At 46.5% G+C, this 15,535-nt stretch overlaps 9 protein-coding genes across 9 annotated transcripts; 6 read left to right on the top strand and 3 right to left on the bottom strand. All coding sequences in view use genetic code 12, as the record gives it.

The window, feature by feature from the left end:
* Positions 1–133: 133 nt before the first annotated feature.
* DBR1 (RNA lariat debranching enzyme) lies at positions 134–1,269 on the top strand (the record flags this gene model as incomplete). The annotated part of the gene is made up of 2 exons (XM_025487344.1): positions 134–1,233; positions 1,260–1,269. The coding sequence occupies 2 exons, from the start codon at positions 134–136 to the stop codon at positions 1,267–1,269; spliced, it is 1,110 nt and encodes a 369-aa protein (XP_025340792.1).
* An 80-nt stretch (positions 1,270–1,349) lies between these two features.
* Positions 1,350–3,212, bottom strand: CXQ85_003709 (uncharacterized protein; the record flags this gene model as incomplete). The annotated part of the gene is made up of 1 exon (XM_025487343.1): positions 1,350–3,212. The coding sequence occupies one exon, from the start codon at positions 3,210–3,212 to the stop codon at positions 1,350–1,352; it is 1,863 nt and encodes a 620-aa protein (XP_025340791.1).
* Positions 3,213–3,858: 646 nt separating this feature from the next.
* On the top strand, positions 3,859–5,123 carry CXQ85_003708 (uncharacterized protein; the record flags this gene model as incomplete). Its single annotated transcript, XM_025487342.1, has 2 exons — positions 3,859–4,321; positions 4,414–5,123. 2 exons carry the CDS (start codon positions 3,859–3,861, stop codon positions 5,121–5,123), a joined length of 1,173 nt encoding a protein of 390 aa, XP_025340790.1.
* A 1,121-nt stretch (positions 5,124–6,244) lies between these two features.
* ANT1 (Ant1p) lies at positions 6,245–7,315 on the top strand (the record flags this gene model as incomplete). Its single annotated transcript, XM_025487341.1, has 1 exon — positions 6,245–7,315. The coding sequence occupies one exon, from the start codon at positions 6,245–6,247 to the stop codon at positions 7,313–7,315; it is 1,071 nt and encodes a 356-aa protein (XP_025340789.1).
* Positions 7,316–9,022: 1,707 nt separating this feature from the next.
* RPS23A (40S ribosomal protein uS12) lies at positions 9,023–9,460 on the top strand (the record flags this gene model as incomplete). Its single annotated transcript, XM_025487340.1, has 1 exon — positions 9,023–9,460. One exon carries the CDS (start codon positions 9,023–9,025, stop codon positions 9,458–9,460), a length of 438 nt encoding a protein of 145 aa, XP_025340788.1.
* Positions 9,461–9,600: 140 nt separating this feature from the next.
* Positions 9,601–10,878, bottom strand: CXQ85_003705 (uncharacterized protein; the record flags this gene model as incomplete). The annotated part of the gene is made up of 1 exon (XM_025487339.1): positions 9,601–10,878. The coding sequence occupies one exon, from the start codon at positions 10,876–10,878 to the stop codon at positions 9,601–9,603; it is 1,278 nt and encodes a 425-aa protein (XP_025340787.1).
* A 168-nt stretch (positions 10,879–11,046) lies between these two features.
* On the top strand, positions 11,047–11,964 carry CXQ85_003704 (uncharacterized protein; the record flags this gene model as incomplete). Its single annotated transcript, XM_025487338.1, has 1 exon — positions 11,047–11,964. The coding sequence occupies one exon, from the start codon at positions 11,047–11,049 to the stop codon at positions 11,962–11,964; it is 918 nt and encodes a 305-aa protein (XP_025340786.1).
* Positions 11,965–12,912: 948 nt separating this feature from the next.
* CXQ85_003703 (dolichyl-diphosphooligosaccharide-protein glycotransferase) lies at positions 12,913–13,746 on the bottom strand (the record flags this gene model as incomplete). The annotated part of the gene is made up of 1 exon (XM_025487337.1): positions 12,913–13,746. One exon carries the CDS (start codon positions 13,744–13,746, stop codon positions 12,913–12,915), a length of 834 nt encoding a protein of 277 aa, XP_025340785.1.
* A 1,291-nt stretch (positions 13,747–15,037) lies between these two features.
* CXQ85_003702 (uncharacterized protein) lies at positions 15,038–15,529 on the top strand (the record flags this gene model as incomplete). The annotated part of the gene is made up of 1 exon (XM_025487336.1): positions 15,038–15,529. One exon carries the CDS (start codon positions 15,038–15,040, stop codon positions 15,527–15,529), a length of 492 nt encoding a protein of 163 aa, XP_025340784.1.
* Between the last annotated feature and the right edge of the window lie 6 nt (positions 15,530–15,535).

The raw sequence follows: 15,535 nt of genomic DNA, 5'->3' as shown, positions 1-15,535 counted from the left end.
GATTTGACAACTATGTCTATATTGATATCTACGATGTCTACTATTCCATCTTCTTGTAGTGCGCACAGTATTATCATCAACTCCACCTACCACCCACCATACAACTAAGCCTTCCTCCCAGGACCTCCCCTTAATGGTTACAGTGGCTGTGGAAGGATGTGGCCACGGAACCCTCAACGCTATATATGACAGTCTCAAGCCTGGCGTTGATATACTCATTATATGTGGAGATTTCCAGGCCATCAGAAACATCACTGACCTCCAAACACTCAATGTTCCTCCCAAGTATAAACAACTAGGCGATTTCCCAGACTACTACTCGGGCAAACGGAAGGCCCCAGTGCTTACCATCTTCATTGGAGGCAACCACGAGTGTTCGTCGTACCTCAGAGAGCTTCAGTATGGAGGCTGGGTAGCTCCAAGCATCTACTACTTGGGCGAGTTTGGCAGTGTTTGGTATAAAGGAATCCGGATAAGCGGACTTCTGGGGATCTGGAATGGGCGTACTTTTCATACCAGGGACCAATTGGACTACCTGCTTCCGTATAGTCCCAGTTCTCTACGGCTGGTGTACCATGTGAAGCCCAAGAACTTGTTGAAACTACTTATAAGTGGAAGAAGCGATGTGGTGGTTAGCCATGATTGGCCCAAGGGAATATGGAAGTTTGGCGACGAACGGGCACTTCTACGAAAGAAGAAGTTCTTCAAGGAAGACATGCAAAGCGGGAAGTTGGGGTCTCCAGCAGCCAGAGCTGGCCTAGAGAAACTTGCACCACTGTTCTGGTTCTCTCTGCATCTCCACGTGAAGTTCACTGCCGAGTTTGTGAAGAACGTGGAGGAGGTGGAGAGAGCTTCGTCTTCTGAGATTGAATTGGATATGGATGGTCCGGATACCAACGAGATAAGCTTGGACATGGACGACGAGCCACAGGAAAAGGTGAAAAAACGGAAGGTTGCACGGAAAACGTCGTTTTTGGCTCTCGATAAGTGTCTTCCACGGCGCTCGTTTATTGATTTCGTGGAAATCGATCCCCAGGACCATCCCTCAACGGACTCTTCTTCTTTATACTTTGATCCTCGTGCTTTGGCAGCACAGAAAGTTGTGGAATCCTTCATTAACGATAACAGCGACCAGTGGCGTGGATTGGAGCCCCAGGTGATCATTGACTCTGCTTATAAAAGCATCAGGCTTGTGGAAGAGCTTGAGGCGGCAGTCACAGAAGAAGCAAAGAAGTTCCTGGCCAGCGGCACTGATCTAGTTATACCTGATAACTTTAAACGTACAGCTCCAAGTATGGACGAAAACAAAGAGCCTCCCCTCCAGTACTGGTCCAATCCTCAAACAGAACTCATGGCTCAGAAGTTTGAACTTCCTCTTCCACGGCATGAACGCTAGTCAGCATTTCATCATTTAAAGCTCTGGTTACTTCAAGTTCAGCCTGCTGAACCAAATCCTTCAACCCATATAAGGTAAGAGTAGCCTCTTCACCTTCAACACTTATATCATAATCAACGCCGAGGCAAGCAAAGTCGCTGAATGATTTACCAGCCCTGTTATCCCATATTTGATCACCAAGTATACGAACGATGGCTTCAATGGATAGTCGAGGCACTTGCTTCTTGACTTCAATGCTTCCTTTTTGTTGTAAAGAAAGGCACTCTCTGATGGCTTCTTCTGCCTTTGCTATATTCTCTGGCTGTCCTTGAAGGACTACCTCGTCGTCAGCACGAGGAGCAGGGTTCCGCAAGCCTTCCCTAGGGAACCTCATTTTGACATTATGAATTTCCTGGAATTCGAAGAGACTATCGAATTCCGGCCCTACAAGTCTCTTGTGGAACATGGGATCCACCTGGATTCTCTTGATAGTCTCGCTTTTCAAGGTTTCCACTTGTTTAAGCAACTCCCTCCTTACATGTTCAACATTATAGTGCACGCCTTTCAAGAAAACCGGAGTGGTGACAGTCTTATCTGTAATGGTGCTCCTGCTTATCTTGCCTTTGGAATCGTTCAAGAGAAGCTTGACTTCATGAAACCTTTGGCTTTCTCTCCAAGAAGACCAATGATATCCAACAATCGCCGTTATGAGGTATGTTGGAACCTCCACAGACACAGTGATGATCTCACCTGGACCTGATGCATTCTCCAAAACGTAACAGAACTCTTTTTCAATAGCAGGAAGCATTGTCGTCAAACCTCGAATATGAATACCTTCACAAGGAGAAGACGGCCCTTTGGGGTGAAGGAAGTCCATTTCAAAGTCTCCATTAAAATAGACCTCGTCGGTATCTTTACCAAAGTCTTCTTGGAACTTTGACTTCAACAAAAGGAGAGTGCTGCCGTTGGGACCGTGCATTATATCTAATTGGCCAGGAGCAAGTGCAAAGGTGAATTCACCAATCAGCATTTCTCTGAACGCATCTAGCTTTCGATCAACTGCTTCCAAACGCTTTTCCAACGGTTCTTTTGGTACCGAAGTCTCTGTGGAGAAATTCAATGCCTGATCATACAAGACTATTCGCTTGTGGGGGAAGGACTCATACGAAACATGATTTGAGATACCGATTCGAGAAAGGAATACTGCAAGACTGGTGCTACATTCTGGCGATAAAAAGAATGGGTCTATATCGTCAATAACCCTCACGTCCAGGGGAGAAACGCTCTTGATAGCTGCAATGAGTTCCTCCTTGGCTTTGGATATACCTTGGCTGTTTTTGCCAGCGACGTATAAGATAATCTCCAGATCATCATCCCCGCCGACCATGACACCATGGCGTGTTCGAATATCGTGAATCGGTTCGAACAAAATCTCTCTCAAATGTTTCGAATGCTGATGGTTATTCTTGTGCAATTCGTCACTGGTGATCTTGACCACGGTATACTCCAGTGTTTCCTTGAGTATTCTTTCTTTAGCAATTCTCGTGTTTTCAGGCCTTCCAGTAATCTCGAGTTTGTCTTTGCCTGGCCCCTCGTTTATCCATACGTCTTCCTCGTTTTCAATCCTTCCATCCACATAGCACGGAAACACCAGAAGAAGATTAATGGTCTCGGTAACATATTCCTTAGCAGCAGCTTCAGTAGAAGCCTGGAACTGCCAATAACACTCCAATACATTCTTCCTGGTTCCTTCGATTATCACCTTTTCCATGTCAATCTTCTTTAAAGTCACATCTGGGCATTTTGCCTTGACGTCTTCAAGTACCCGAGGGTCCATCCTATAGCCGCCCCAATATCGAGGAAACCGAGCCTTCCAAGGCAGTTTTGCTGACTCTGTTTCTGCCTCTTTAATGATCTGTGCTTTAGCATTCTGGCAGTCTTCAACAGCTCCCTCCACCAGCACTTTCACATTGGGACAATAAATGTCAGACAAATGTTCGTTTTTTGGTTCCTCCATTGGCACATCAAATTTGTAAACGGTACCTGATTTCAATCTTCTTCGGCCAATTTGAATTCTAACGTTATGTTCCTTCTGAATTGTCTTTATGTGGTTTCCTCTGGGTCCCACCACCACAGGCCTAGCCACCGACGGAATTTCGAAAAAAACAACGTTTGGGGCCTTTCTAGAAGGCTTTTTTCTTCCAATTCCCATTATTAAAGAGATCTCTGTTTCTTCAAGTCTTCTTATCAGCTTCTGTCTCTTCCTGTACTCGATACCGTCAGAGCTGGTGAGTCACTGTGAGTCAATAAGCAATGTCCAACCACCTTACCCCAAATTGAAGCTGTAATCTATAGAAAACAATAAAAGAAGAAAAATCACTTTCCAAAAGCCAAATGGAAGATAAGAGTGGGAACAGCTGGTGGGAACCGTATCACGTGTCTCTACACCGGTATCAGAGTACTACTGGATCAAAAGAACCATCATGTCTGTTCACCAGTTTGTGGCCCATTTTCTAAGAAAAGAAGGGTACAATGATACGTTGAAGGCGTTTGAAAACGAACACGGCAAGCCAATTCCCGCAGAGTTGCCTCACCAGGAAGATCTTCTGGATATCATCAACGATAGACTCAAGTACTTGAGCATTGAAGAAAAACCACAGAGTCTGCATGAAATATTGCTTAGTGAGGAGTTGAAGGAGTTGAAAAGGGCTCAATTCAAGGAATGGCTGGCGCCGTACCCTCGTGCAGCCAAGGAATTGTCGTCAGTTAAGGAATTGGCGGTTGCAAGTGCTGTATTTGAGAAGGACGGGAAGAAGTATGGTATTTTTGCCAGTGCCAAGATGGAATTGAGTGTTATGGATTTGGATTTGGATTCGGGCGAGTTGGTGGTTCTGGTGCCTCGTGTGATTGGACCTGTGGTGGTTAGAAGGCTCCAGGTGGTGGGAAGTACTGTTCTTTTATGTGGAATGAACGGGAAGCTCTATATGGGCCGGTTCAATGATGATATGCTGGAATTTGAAATTTTCCATGAAAAACAGCTCCACAGCAAGTTGATTGCAGAGATGGTGGTGGTTTCATGGAACAAAAGGACTATTTGGTGTCTGTGGGATGGGATCTACTTGTTAAGGTTCATGAACTCCTGGACACTTCTCTTGAAGAGGCATTTGAACCATACACTATTTCGAACCGAGGGCTTTGCATGGATGCTTGCGTTTACCAGGACCAGCTTGTTATTTTATTGGGCAAGTCAGAAATGACACTTATGGATGTGCTTACAGTTAAAGAAGGTAAGGTTGAGCTTGCGTTTAAAATCGCCCTTAACGATGCTGAATTCAGTGCCGCAGGCTTTTCGCCCCATGCCATTAAGATCTATAATGGTGGGCCAGTTCCCTTGGTCGCTGTGGGCACTTCCCATGAACCATACATGCGTTTGGTGCTTGTATCGCTTAAAGAGTTCGGCAAGGAAGGCGACAGTATACGAAGAAATCAGATCATCACCAATATCAACAGCATGTCTCCCCAGGATAAGTTCAGCCAGGCACTTATTACCTGGAGACCAGATGGCAGTGGGGTGTGGGTATTTGGCGAGGACGGAACCGTCAGAGGCATTGATTTACTTAAAGAGGAGGTAGCTGTTGAGCTTAAAAAGTGTCAAAACAGAATCAAGAGTTTTGGAGAGTATAAAGATTCGTTGCTTGTGTGTGATACCAACCGAGAGGTGGTGCTATGGACCCATGAACAGAAGTAGGCAGAGGCAGGCAGAGCATATGATTATACTACAGACGACAACGACTACGTCGTCGTCGCCATTCCCCTTGTTTACCTTTCCCTTCCTTTTGTGACCCAGAGACTAATCCAAAAAGTTACCTTCCAGGTTTGCAGCCATCTTGCGCACAAGCAACCCAAAGTTCGGAAAAATCATATGTCCAGAACCGCCCGAGCCAGGACCACCAGGTAACTTGGGAAGTGGAAAAAGAAAGGAAGAGAAAAAAAGAAAGCATAAACAGAAGGAAAGCAAAAAGAGTCGACTCCATCAAATTAAACCACCCTGATTGGCCAGATTCGTTTTGTTGTGATTTAACCTTCCTCTGGTTGGTATGGCTCTTTCCATTCAAGCGAAAAAAGCTGGGGTCGCAACCGAGCAGCGACTGATACCCAAATCAGACGAGCGACAAACGAGAAACAAACGAGAAATAGGCCCATGCCGGGGGAAAAAAGGGGGAATTAAGAGGTAAGGGTTTTTCCCGGAAAAAACGCTTATTTCCGAGAACAGCTTTCCAACCTCCAACCAAAACTTATCTGGGCACCTTCAACCACCCAATGCCCTATTTCCCAGACCAAATGTGCATGCTATCGCGCACACGCCAAACCAGTGCAAATGCAAATGCCAATGCGATTTACACCCAGCGGCGTGGTGGTCACGTGACGCGACCCAACCAGGTGTCTTAAACCAACGAAACCGGCACCAAAATGGCCGGAAAAAACGGGGTTCCATTCCCAGGGCACAGCCCAAGTCTCCAGTCAACTCCATACTTTGTTACAGTCCCTAATCAGCCTCCTAGACCACACCACCAGTAACCTCGGATTACCAGCAGCCATGTGGGGAATGCGATATCCTCGGCAGGAACAGGGAAAAAAGAAACCGGGGCCCGCAGCAGCAGCAGCAGCAGCAGCAGCAGAAGCAGAAGAAAGCTCCATATAACCTCCTCACTGGGCACATTTCACAGAAGCCGTTATTTTTGCTCACCTACTGCTTTTTTTTCTTGAAACCACATCCCCATACATTAAAAAAGGTCAATTTTGCCCTCTTTTTTTTGTTATTTATTTATTTGCTGGACTGTTGCCTGCTAGAATTTTAGATTTCCTTTCATGTCCCTTTCACCACTTGAGAAGGCTGCCTCTGGCGCCATGGCCTCGGTTATTGCCAACACGTTGGTTTACCCTTTGGATTTGAGTAAAACCATTATTCAAACACAGGTGAAGAAGCACGAGAAGAAGAAGCCCGGTGAAGAGACCGACACGGGCTTTAGCAGTGGCACTACGTCCGCTGGTGAAGACTCTGTGTTTAGACAAAAGGCCAACAACAACGGGCTCAAGTATAAGAACACTGCGGATGTGTTGAAGAAGATCTACGAGAAGAAGGGTATTTTGGGTTGGTACCACGGTCTTCTTTCGTCCATTTTGGGCACTGCTGCTCAGAACTTTTCCTACTTTTACTGGTACTCGGTGGTGAAGAGACTCTATGGTCAATTGACCAAGAAGTCTGCTAACGCCAAGCACTCCACGCCTACCGAGTTGTTTTTGGGTGCTTTGGCTGCTGCAATCTCCCAGCTCTTCACTATGCCAATTGGTGTGATTACCACCCAGCAGCAGACCGATAAGCACCACCGTACTTTGTTCCAATTGGCCAAGGAGATTTATGTCAATGACGGTGTGGTTGGCTTCTGGAGAGGCTTGAGTGTGTCGTTGGTGTTGTGTATCAACCCAAGTATAACCTACGGTTCCTACGAGAGATTGAAGCAGGTGCTTTTCAACAACAAACAGTTCTTGGGCCCATTGGAGTCGTTCAGTTTGGGTATGTTGGCCAAGTCCATGGCCACCCTTGCCACGCAACCACTCATTGTCTCCAAGGCCATGCTTCAGAAGAACCTGCGTAAGGCTCCAGAGGGCAAGAACGCCAATGGTAAATTCAACATCCAGAAGCCTGAAGAAGAGGAAGAAGTCAAGTTTGACAGTTTCATCCAGGCCTTGGCCCACTTGTGGAACACAGAGAAGCTCAGAGGCTTGTACAAGGGTGTGGCGCCACAGTTGATCAAGGGTGTCATTGTGCAAGGTTTGTTGTTTATGTTCAAGGACCAGCTTGACATGCTCTTCTTGTTGCTCTTGAAGGCCCTCAAGTCTAGAAAGGCCAAGATCTTGGCCAAAGCTGCTCTCAAATAAGCCACATTGATATCGTTATGGCATGTATCCATTGTTACAGTATAGAACGGGCGCAGGATCGTCGACTGAGAAGGAACCGATGGACTATCTGTGTTTTTTCTAGCGTTCTGCTTCAAGTTATATAGGTTTAACCTAGTTATAGAGCGATCCATGGTGTAGGTGAAGGCCCAACTGCTGACAGTCAACTAATGTATGTCAAGGATTGGAAGCCACGTTTTGGGTGCAAAAGCTGTTTCACTGGATACAAAGAGACACATGAATTGCTAGGAGGCAGCACGAGATGATATGAATACTGAAAATCTTTCGAAAAGCTGGTAGGATCCGTTTGGTTGAGTGAAACTTGCATTATGGCACATCATGAATGTATTGTAGATCAACTCATATCTGTATAATAACCAAATTGGAAGAGAGAAGAAATGTAATTCATGGGTTCCTTAAGAAACCGTTCTCCATAACTAGACCTAAGCAATAAACTTCAATTCAGGTCAAGAGTGTTATCGCTCTCAACTGGCTTGTGTAGTACAAGCCATTCAACATATGTACTCATGGAACTACGAAATACGTTTCTCCAGCCTCTATTCTGGATTTTATGCTTTAACCAGTCCATGTAAGAGATAAAAAGTATCCTAAGTTCTGCTTCGTCCTTGAAGACTGCTTCTGTGTTTGCTTGAACGGCTGGAGCCGCTTCATGGTTTTCCATCGGGTTGGGCAGAAGAATTCCGAGAACTGATCTAATGAACATACAAAGGTCTCTCGAAATGATTCATTTCTACTCAAAATGATTAGAGAAAGAGGATTTTAAAGCTTTTGAAAAGTATACGGGAAGATAGCTGTAGCTTCAATGAAGGTAGGATGAGCTAAGCATGGCTCTGATGCCTCACATAATGGCACTTCCTGAGGTAGTAAGATGCAAATAATACATTCAAGACGCTTCAAAATCTGTTTTTAAAAAACACTCCTATTGCTTTTTTCCAATTCTTTGAATCCATGTCAATCTGTCATGGTCCATTAACGATCTCTCATACTAGCCAGTCTACGATGATAGTTATTCCAACCACAATTCTGTCATTCAAAGCCATACCATCACTAAATCAATAATGTCAAAAGGATGAATATTTTGAAGATTCACCGTCATATAAATTTAAACCTGAAGAAACCTCCATACTCTACTGCTCTCCATGTATTTTGCAGCCATTAAACTACATCCATACATGGCCCTTTTTCCCCTCCAAACTACTGATTCACCGCTACACCCGTAAATAAACCCACCTTTCAAACAACTTAACCAACCCCTAAACCTACTCACCATCTTCACTTTTATCCCTCCTCTTCACCGCCCTCTTCTTACACTCAGCATAGCCATACTAACCATACACCAATTCCCCACTTACTTCCTCCTCCCCTCTCCCCTTCCTTTACAATACTCATTTTTCTAAACTTTCCCATACTATCCACCATCTTTCCTGTTACTAGCATCCTCTGTTCGTCCCTTTGGTGTCCCTTGTGATGGGTGTCTAGGGCTGAAACCCTAGCTTCTACCACCCACGTGATCCGATCAGACGATGCTCGGTCTTGTATGGGAGCGGCCATCGCACTTTCTTGAGTAGTGGGACGTCACATGACCAAACCCGCGAGAAAAAATTACCCACCAAAAATCTTCACTCCTTTCAATCAGACTTTCCCCTTCCTCATACAACTTCTTCAAACATGGGTAACGGTAAACCAAGAGGTCTTAACTCGGCCAGAAAGTTGAGAGTTCACAGACGTAACAACAGATGGGCTGACCAGGCTTACAAGTCCAGATTGTTGGGTACCGCCTTCAAGTCTTCTCCATTCGGTGGTTCTTCCCACGCCAAGGGTATTGTGTTGGAAAAGATTGGTGTTGAGTCCAAGCAGCCAAACTCTGCTATCAGAAAGTGTGTCAGAGTCCAATTGATCAAGAACGGTAAGAAGGTTACTGCTTTCGTGCCAAATGACGGTTGCTTGAACTTTGTTGACGAGAACGACGAGGTCTTGTTGGCTGGTTTCGGTAGAAGAGGTAAGGCTAAGGGTGATATCCCAGGTGTCAGATTCAAGGTTGTCAAGGTTTCTGGTGTCTCCTTGTTGGCTTTGTGGAAGGAGAAGAAGGAGAAGCCAAGATCCTAAGCGTACTCAAGCACGTTTGCTGGTCGCTTATGCTGTGCCAATCCTGTGTCATATATAAACTCGTTAAATCAAAATAATCACGTTCAAGACTTGTAGATTTACAGACGATTGATTTAGGAATTATTTGCTATGTGCTATTGTTACATGGAGAGGTTCTTACCTTCGATGGATGGTCCACTCTTCTTGACCACCTTCTTCCTGGAGTTGGTCATCTTACGGTTGATTCTTGTAAACCGCTCGTCGTGGCCACCTTTGCCTTGTCTCATCAACAAGCTGGGATCAACCCGCGGAGCGATCTTGTAGGCTGTGGTTCTGGCGCTTGGAATAGCAGCTCTGTTTCTACGCTCAGCTTGCTGCTCGTAAAGCGACTTGGGCTCTAGCTGCTTGGCCTTCTTCTTCAGCTGCAACTGGTTGGAGAAACGCAGCTTGTTGTAGTCGTGGAAACGGATCGTTCTGTCCTTGTACGAGTCCGATTTGTTGAGAATAGGTCTGGTCCAGTCTCCGATCAACCTGTCGACGATCTTCTTTAACGTAGGCTCGGTACGCTTACTTCTCTGGTAGAACACCAACACTTTGCCAATACCTGAAGCGACCAAATGGTCGGTTTTAATAGGCAATGTCGTCAAGGAGTGGATCAACTCTTTCTGGATCTGGTATGCTGGCATAGATGCATCCGGCAAAGGCTCGAGCCACAAGCGGACAGCTTCAAGAAGGTTATTATCCAAAATAGAAATAGCCAAGTCGGCCTTGGACATAGTCTCCATGACTTCCTTTAGAAGCTTAAGCTTCTCGGTAGCGATCTGGCCGTTGGAGTTCTTCTCCACGTCTAGGTTAGCAGCCTCGATCATCTTATTCTTAAGGAAATCAATCTTGTCATCTTGCATACGTTCCAAGTCATCTTCGTCAGCCTTCTTACGTCTTACGGTCTTGTTCTTAACCGCCAAGTCCATCTTCTCCTCCAACAAACGACGTCTTCTGGCAGCTGGATCCTCATTCAGGTAATCAATGCCATCGTCTTGACCGTAGTCATCGTTATAAGTAGCAGGGAATTGAGCTTCAGCAGGAGCAGGCGTGGCCAGGTCGTCACGGGCGGTTTTTCTGATATTCTTTTTCTTTGTCTGTTCACCCAGAGCATTCTTATGGCTCCTCATGCTGTATATATCTTCATCGTCGTACTCCTGCTGTTGTTCGTCTTCTCTAGGAAGCTCTGGATCGAACTCAGGCTCGGGTCTAAGCTCGTCAGCTCCAGATACATCGTTTTCAGGCATCTGGTCGTCCTCTATGTTCTCTTCACCAACAGTATCAGGAAGCTCCTTGTCATCGTCGTCTTGAAGAAAGTTTTCCTCTGCACGCTGCTCAGCAGTCTCAGAAGCAGAAGGTCCTTCAGTAACGGGCTCCACTTCTTGTTCTGGGTCCATGATGTAGAAGGGTAGCTGAAGTATTAGGAAGGTTGGTGGTTTATCGATGTTGTATAGTTATCGTGTGGTGAGGAGGTACGGGTGCGCAGCCCTCACCAGTCCAACACACTAGCTATTTACTCCAAACTCCAAATATCCAACCACCTTAACACCACTGGCTAATTGCAAATGTCCCAGTACATCGGCAAAACGATCTCGTTGATCTCCAATAAGGGGCTTCGTTATGTGGGCATTTTGGAGAACATCAGTGCTGAGGATGCCACTGTTTCCTTGAGACTGGTCCGTCCTTTTGGTACTGAGGGCAGAATGGCTGCCCAGGGTCTTGCCCATATGGAGGTTATGCCAGGCGCCGATGTTTACGATTACGTTGTGTTCCGTGGAACTGACGTTCGTGACTTGTCTGTTTTGGATGAGGCCATTGAGGATGTCAAGCCTCAGCCATATACTGGCGCCACCTACCCAGCTGCTCCAGCTGCTGCTCCAGCTGCGCCAGCTGCTCCTACTGCTACTCAAGCTGCTGAGCCTGGTCCTTCTACTGCTCCTCCTGCTGGTGTTGCTAATGCTGCTGGCGGTGTCGCTCAGCAACAGGCTGTGCCTACTGGTAGTCCACAGGCTGCACAGGCTGCTCCAGGCCCAAGTGCTAGAGCTCCAGTGGAGACTGGCGCCCAGAGACCTGCTGCAACGACTCCTCCAGCTTCTAAAACCACCGACCCAGCTCCTACGACGACAACTCAGAACGAGCTGGTTCCAGGTGATAGACCAGAGCCTGATTCCGAGTCTGGCGAGTTTGACTTTGAAAAATCTAATGCCCGTTTTGAAAAGAAGAGTGCTGCTGACCAAAAACCAAAATACGACAAGAGCTCTTCTTTCTTCGACAGTATTTCGTCTTCAAACACTGAGCGTGGTAACATGAGATGGAACGAGGAGAAGTCGCTTAACATGGATACATTCGGACAAGAAGGATCGCGTGGCCGTGGCAACTGGCGTGGTAGAGGCGGCAGAGGCGGCAGAGGTGGTAGAGGCGGTAGAGGTAGAGGCAGAGGCAGAGGAAGAGGCCGTTCTGAGCCTACTCCTGAGTGGGCTTGAGCCTGGCCAGGTGCGAGGACCAATCAAGCTACAGCTACATAGCATCGCACATAATACACGAGACATAGGTTAGGAAAGACTGGTGGTGTAGGTAAGTTGAAGCATATTCTCATTAGTGATCTCTACCTGTTTGCAGCCAAAGCTGCAAGGTGTATGGGTAACCAGGAAGGACCCATCCCCTCTCGACTATATAAGGAGCTCGAAATCCCCCAAAACTCAATCCAGTAAAATTTTCCAATCCTCAAAAAACTCCCCATTTTTCCACCCATTGGCCATTTCCATGGACCACCTCCCTCGCACCTCTGGACTACTCCTCGCCATACTCAGTGCGAACTGAATTATCACCAACCAGCTACACATGAGTAGACTCAGTCCACAGCTCCAATACTTCTGGAGCACCGGGACGTGGGCAGCTCGGATCCTCTGCTTGGTGCATTTCTGCAATGTCAACTTATACGAATACACCGAAACAAAGGGCGAATCAATGCTCACTACCCTAGCTGCCAGTGGAGACTTTGTTCATGAACTGAAGGCATACCGTCTAGGGAGAGGAGTGAAGATGGGAGATATGGTGGTGATGGCCAAACCTACTGATCCAGATGCACGTGTGTGTAAGAGGATATCTGGGATGCCAGGAGACATGGTGCAAGTGGATCCATCTAGTTCGTCAGACTTGTCTCACTCAGCCAAGGACTGTGCACTGAACGATGGATTCAATCTGTATATCCGAGTGCCTGAGGGACACGTGTGGGTGACAGGAGACAATTTGAATCTTTCTATGGATTCCAGAAGCTTGGGGGTTGTGCCTATGGGACTAATAAAGGGTAAGATCTTTGCTGCCAGTTCTTGCAGACACGGATTCTTAGGCGAGGACGGCCGGTCGTTCCTCAACTCACGGTGGATCAAAAATACGTTTGTAGACGAAGAATGAACGATGTTCTATATATTTTATGTGGAAGCCTCAACAACAGTGCGTTGCTTGGTCAAGGCCTTCAAGGCCTTGGAGCCGAAGATGAGGGCTGGGCCGGTAAGCAAGCCCACGTAGAAGATCGTGGTGAAGATTGTCTCCGACAAGTAGTACCTGAAGAACGTGAACTCGATTAAAGCGATGGTGGTGAGGAAACCGCCCTTGAATGGGATGCTCTGGTTGGCCACGAACAACGAGTCGCCCAACACCGAGACCCAGCTGCCGAGCAAGATGACAAGCAAAGCCACAGCAATGCCTCCAAAGAAAAGAGGTACAATTGGAGTAACAGTCTTTGGATCTTCACGGAAAATGTGGTGGATTTCAGGCAACGCGCCGAGTCTGGTTGGAGCCTCGTAGTTGATGGAAGCCTTCAAGGCATCGCTAGGAACCAACTCGGCCACCAAAGTGTACAAGTTACCCTTCTTCTTCTGGCTCTCGTCAGCAGCAACAAGGTACACGAAAAGTCTCTCCTGGCTAAGCAAGGAGCCCGGGATCTTGTTCACGAGAAGCAGCGACGACACAGTCTGGGCCTTGGAGTCAAACAGCGGGAACACAGCAAAGTCCAAGCCCTTACCGTCCGAAAACACATAGTTCAATTGATGTGGTTTGGCAGCGTTAGCGCCCAGAAGCGACACGCTAACCGCCACTTTGTCTCTGACAGACTCGAGCGTCAATCTCTGGACAGTGTCTGAGCCAGGCACAACGTCAAAGGCCTTATCGCCATTCACAGACACAGTTCCTGTTTTTATAGTATAAGCAAACGCTCCAGCTAGGAGCATGAGCCACTGGACGGTGGCGACGAGGGAAAGTTGCATTGGTTGGCGTTGGTAGGATGGTATTGGTATTCCAACCTGGCGTTTGACGTGGTCGCACGGTGCCCCTACACAGGAGAGACTGGGAGAAGGAAGATAGACACAAGAAAGGGACACACAAGGCGGTATAAACGAGGTATATTGGGGTTTAGAAGTGGTAGGAGTTGGTCTTTGTAGTATGAGGATTAGGTTGGTTCTTTTGTTTTTTGAATATTTAGGGCAGGATGGTGAATGGCTGGAGGGTATTGAGAGTGACAGAATGGGTGCAAAATGCGGTACAGTTAGACTACTTGGGATGGATACCCCAGTCAGTGGCCCCAACCACCAATTATTAGATGCTAGAAGTATATACTTCTCCTCTTAAGTGCCCTCGCTTGTCCTTGTCAATCCTCCACTACACCCCCTGGGGGCCTTACAACTTTGGACCGGGCTATGGCTTCTCGAAGACTTATAGCTCTGCCAGGCGTATCACACACTTCGTAGCCACGGCCTTCTGGACGTCCATACCGCCAGCGGCCATTCGCCATAACCTGAGTATTCTCCTGGAAGCGTCCATTGCCTCGGCTCTTTTTGGAACTTCGTGGCCAGAGAAAGAACGCAAGCACCATGGGTGGAGCGAGGAAGATGAATGCACTTACTATGAAAGGAAGCGCCAACGCCGCTGTGGTTAGTCGATGCAGAAGGGAAACGAATTTGGGGACGTACCGAGAATAAAAAAACCTATGAAGGTGGGGAGGAGAAAGAAAAGTATAACGAAACCAGTGAACCCGAACATGGAGTAAATGGAAGAAATGGTTGCAAAATCGCGAGCCTGTGGTGTCTATGTATGGAGACAGAGGCAGAGATGAAGAAGCAAAGGTTCTTGGTATAAAAAGGAAGGTAGTTGTTAATTGGACGTGAATTTTGTTGTTTTAGTCTTTTTTGACTTTTGATGTTCTTTTCTTTTTTTTTTTATGTATTTATTATTCTTATTAATTACTATATTGGTTCATAAGTTACCACTGTTTCTGCCTTTTTAGCTGCGAATCGTACAATTACCAGTAATCTATAAACACATACCCGCTTATAAATCAAAAAACATTGAAATTTTCAACTTTTATTAAATATCCTCTTTTCTTCACCTTCAAATTATACGCCCTCCAAAAACCAGCTCCAAAACAGCTACAAAACACGTCTGGCGAAGTACCCTTCTCAACCGTTGCTTCTTTCACCTACACACGTCGCGACTGTTGAAATCGCCTTCTCAAAATCTCAAGACGCCTTACTCCATCACCACTTCTTCCAAACCTACAAAATGCAGTTTTTCACCGCCAAATCTGTTCTATACTTCCGTATAGCCGTCATGCTATGGTTGTCTTTTATGCTCCTTAAGAATCCGTTGGCTCTTACTAACGCCAACTTCTCTCTCCTTTTGGGTCAGGCAATGCGTTTGCCTACCGTTCAAGTGACCGCTTCAAACCCGTTGTTTGGCCTTCTTGCCATGTTCATCACAGCATACGCCTTGGGCGACTTGGTGCCTATCTTGTCTGAGAACACATCATACTTTGAGACTTACGTTCCAGTGAGATTGATGTTCAACTTTGTCCTCGGCGGTTTCTGCATCTTCTCCAACTTTGGCTTGATTGCCAACAACTTGGTCTTCACGTTTGCATTCTTCGAGATCTGGCTTAACTTCTTGATCTATAACAACTTGAAGGATGAAAAGTATAAGCGTGTGAAGACGTATCTTGAAGAGCACGGCGATGAGCTTAGAAAGACCGCCGATGCCCAGGTTGTCCCTCTTTAAGGCAAT

The sequence above is a fragment of the Candidozyma haemuli genome (genome assembly GCF_002926055.2).
Source record: "Candidozyma haemuli strain B11899 chromosome Unknown E_2014730914, whole genome shotgun sequence".
Classification (NCBI taxonomy): Eukaryota; Fungi; Ascomycota; class Pichiomycetes; order Serinales; family Metschnikowiaceae; genus Candidozyma; species Candidozyma haemuli.
The sequence above is the reverse complement of the archived record's forward strand: the minus strand, read 5'-3'. Positions and strand labels throughout refer to the sequence as shown.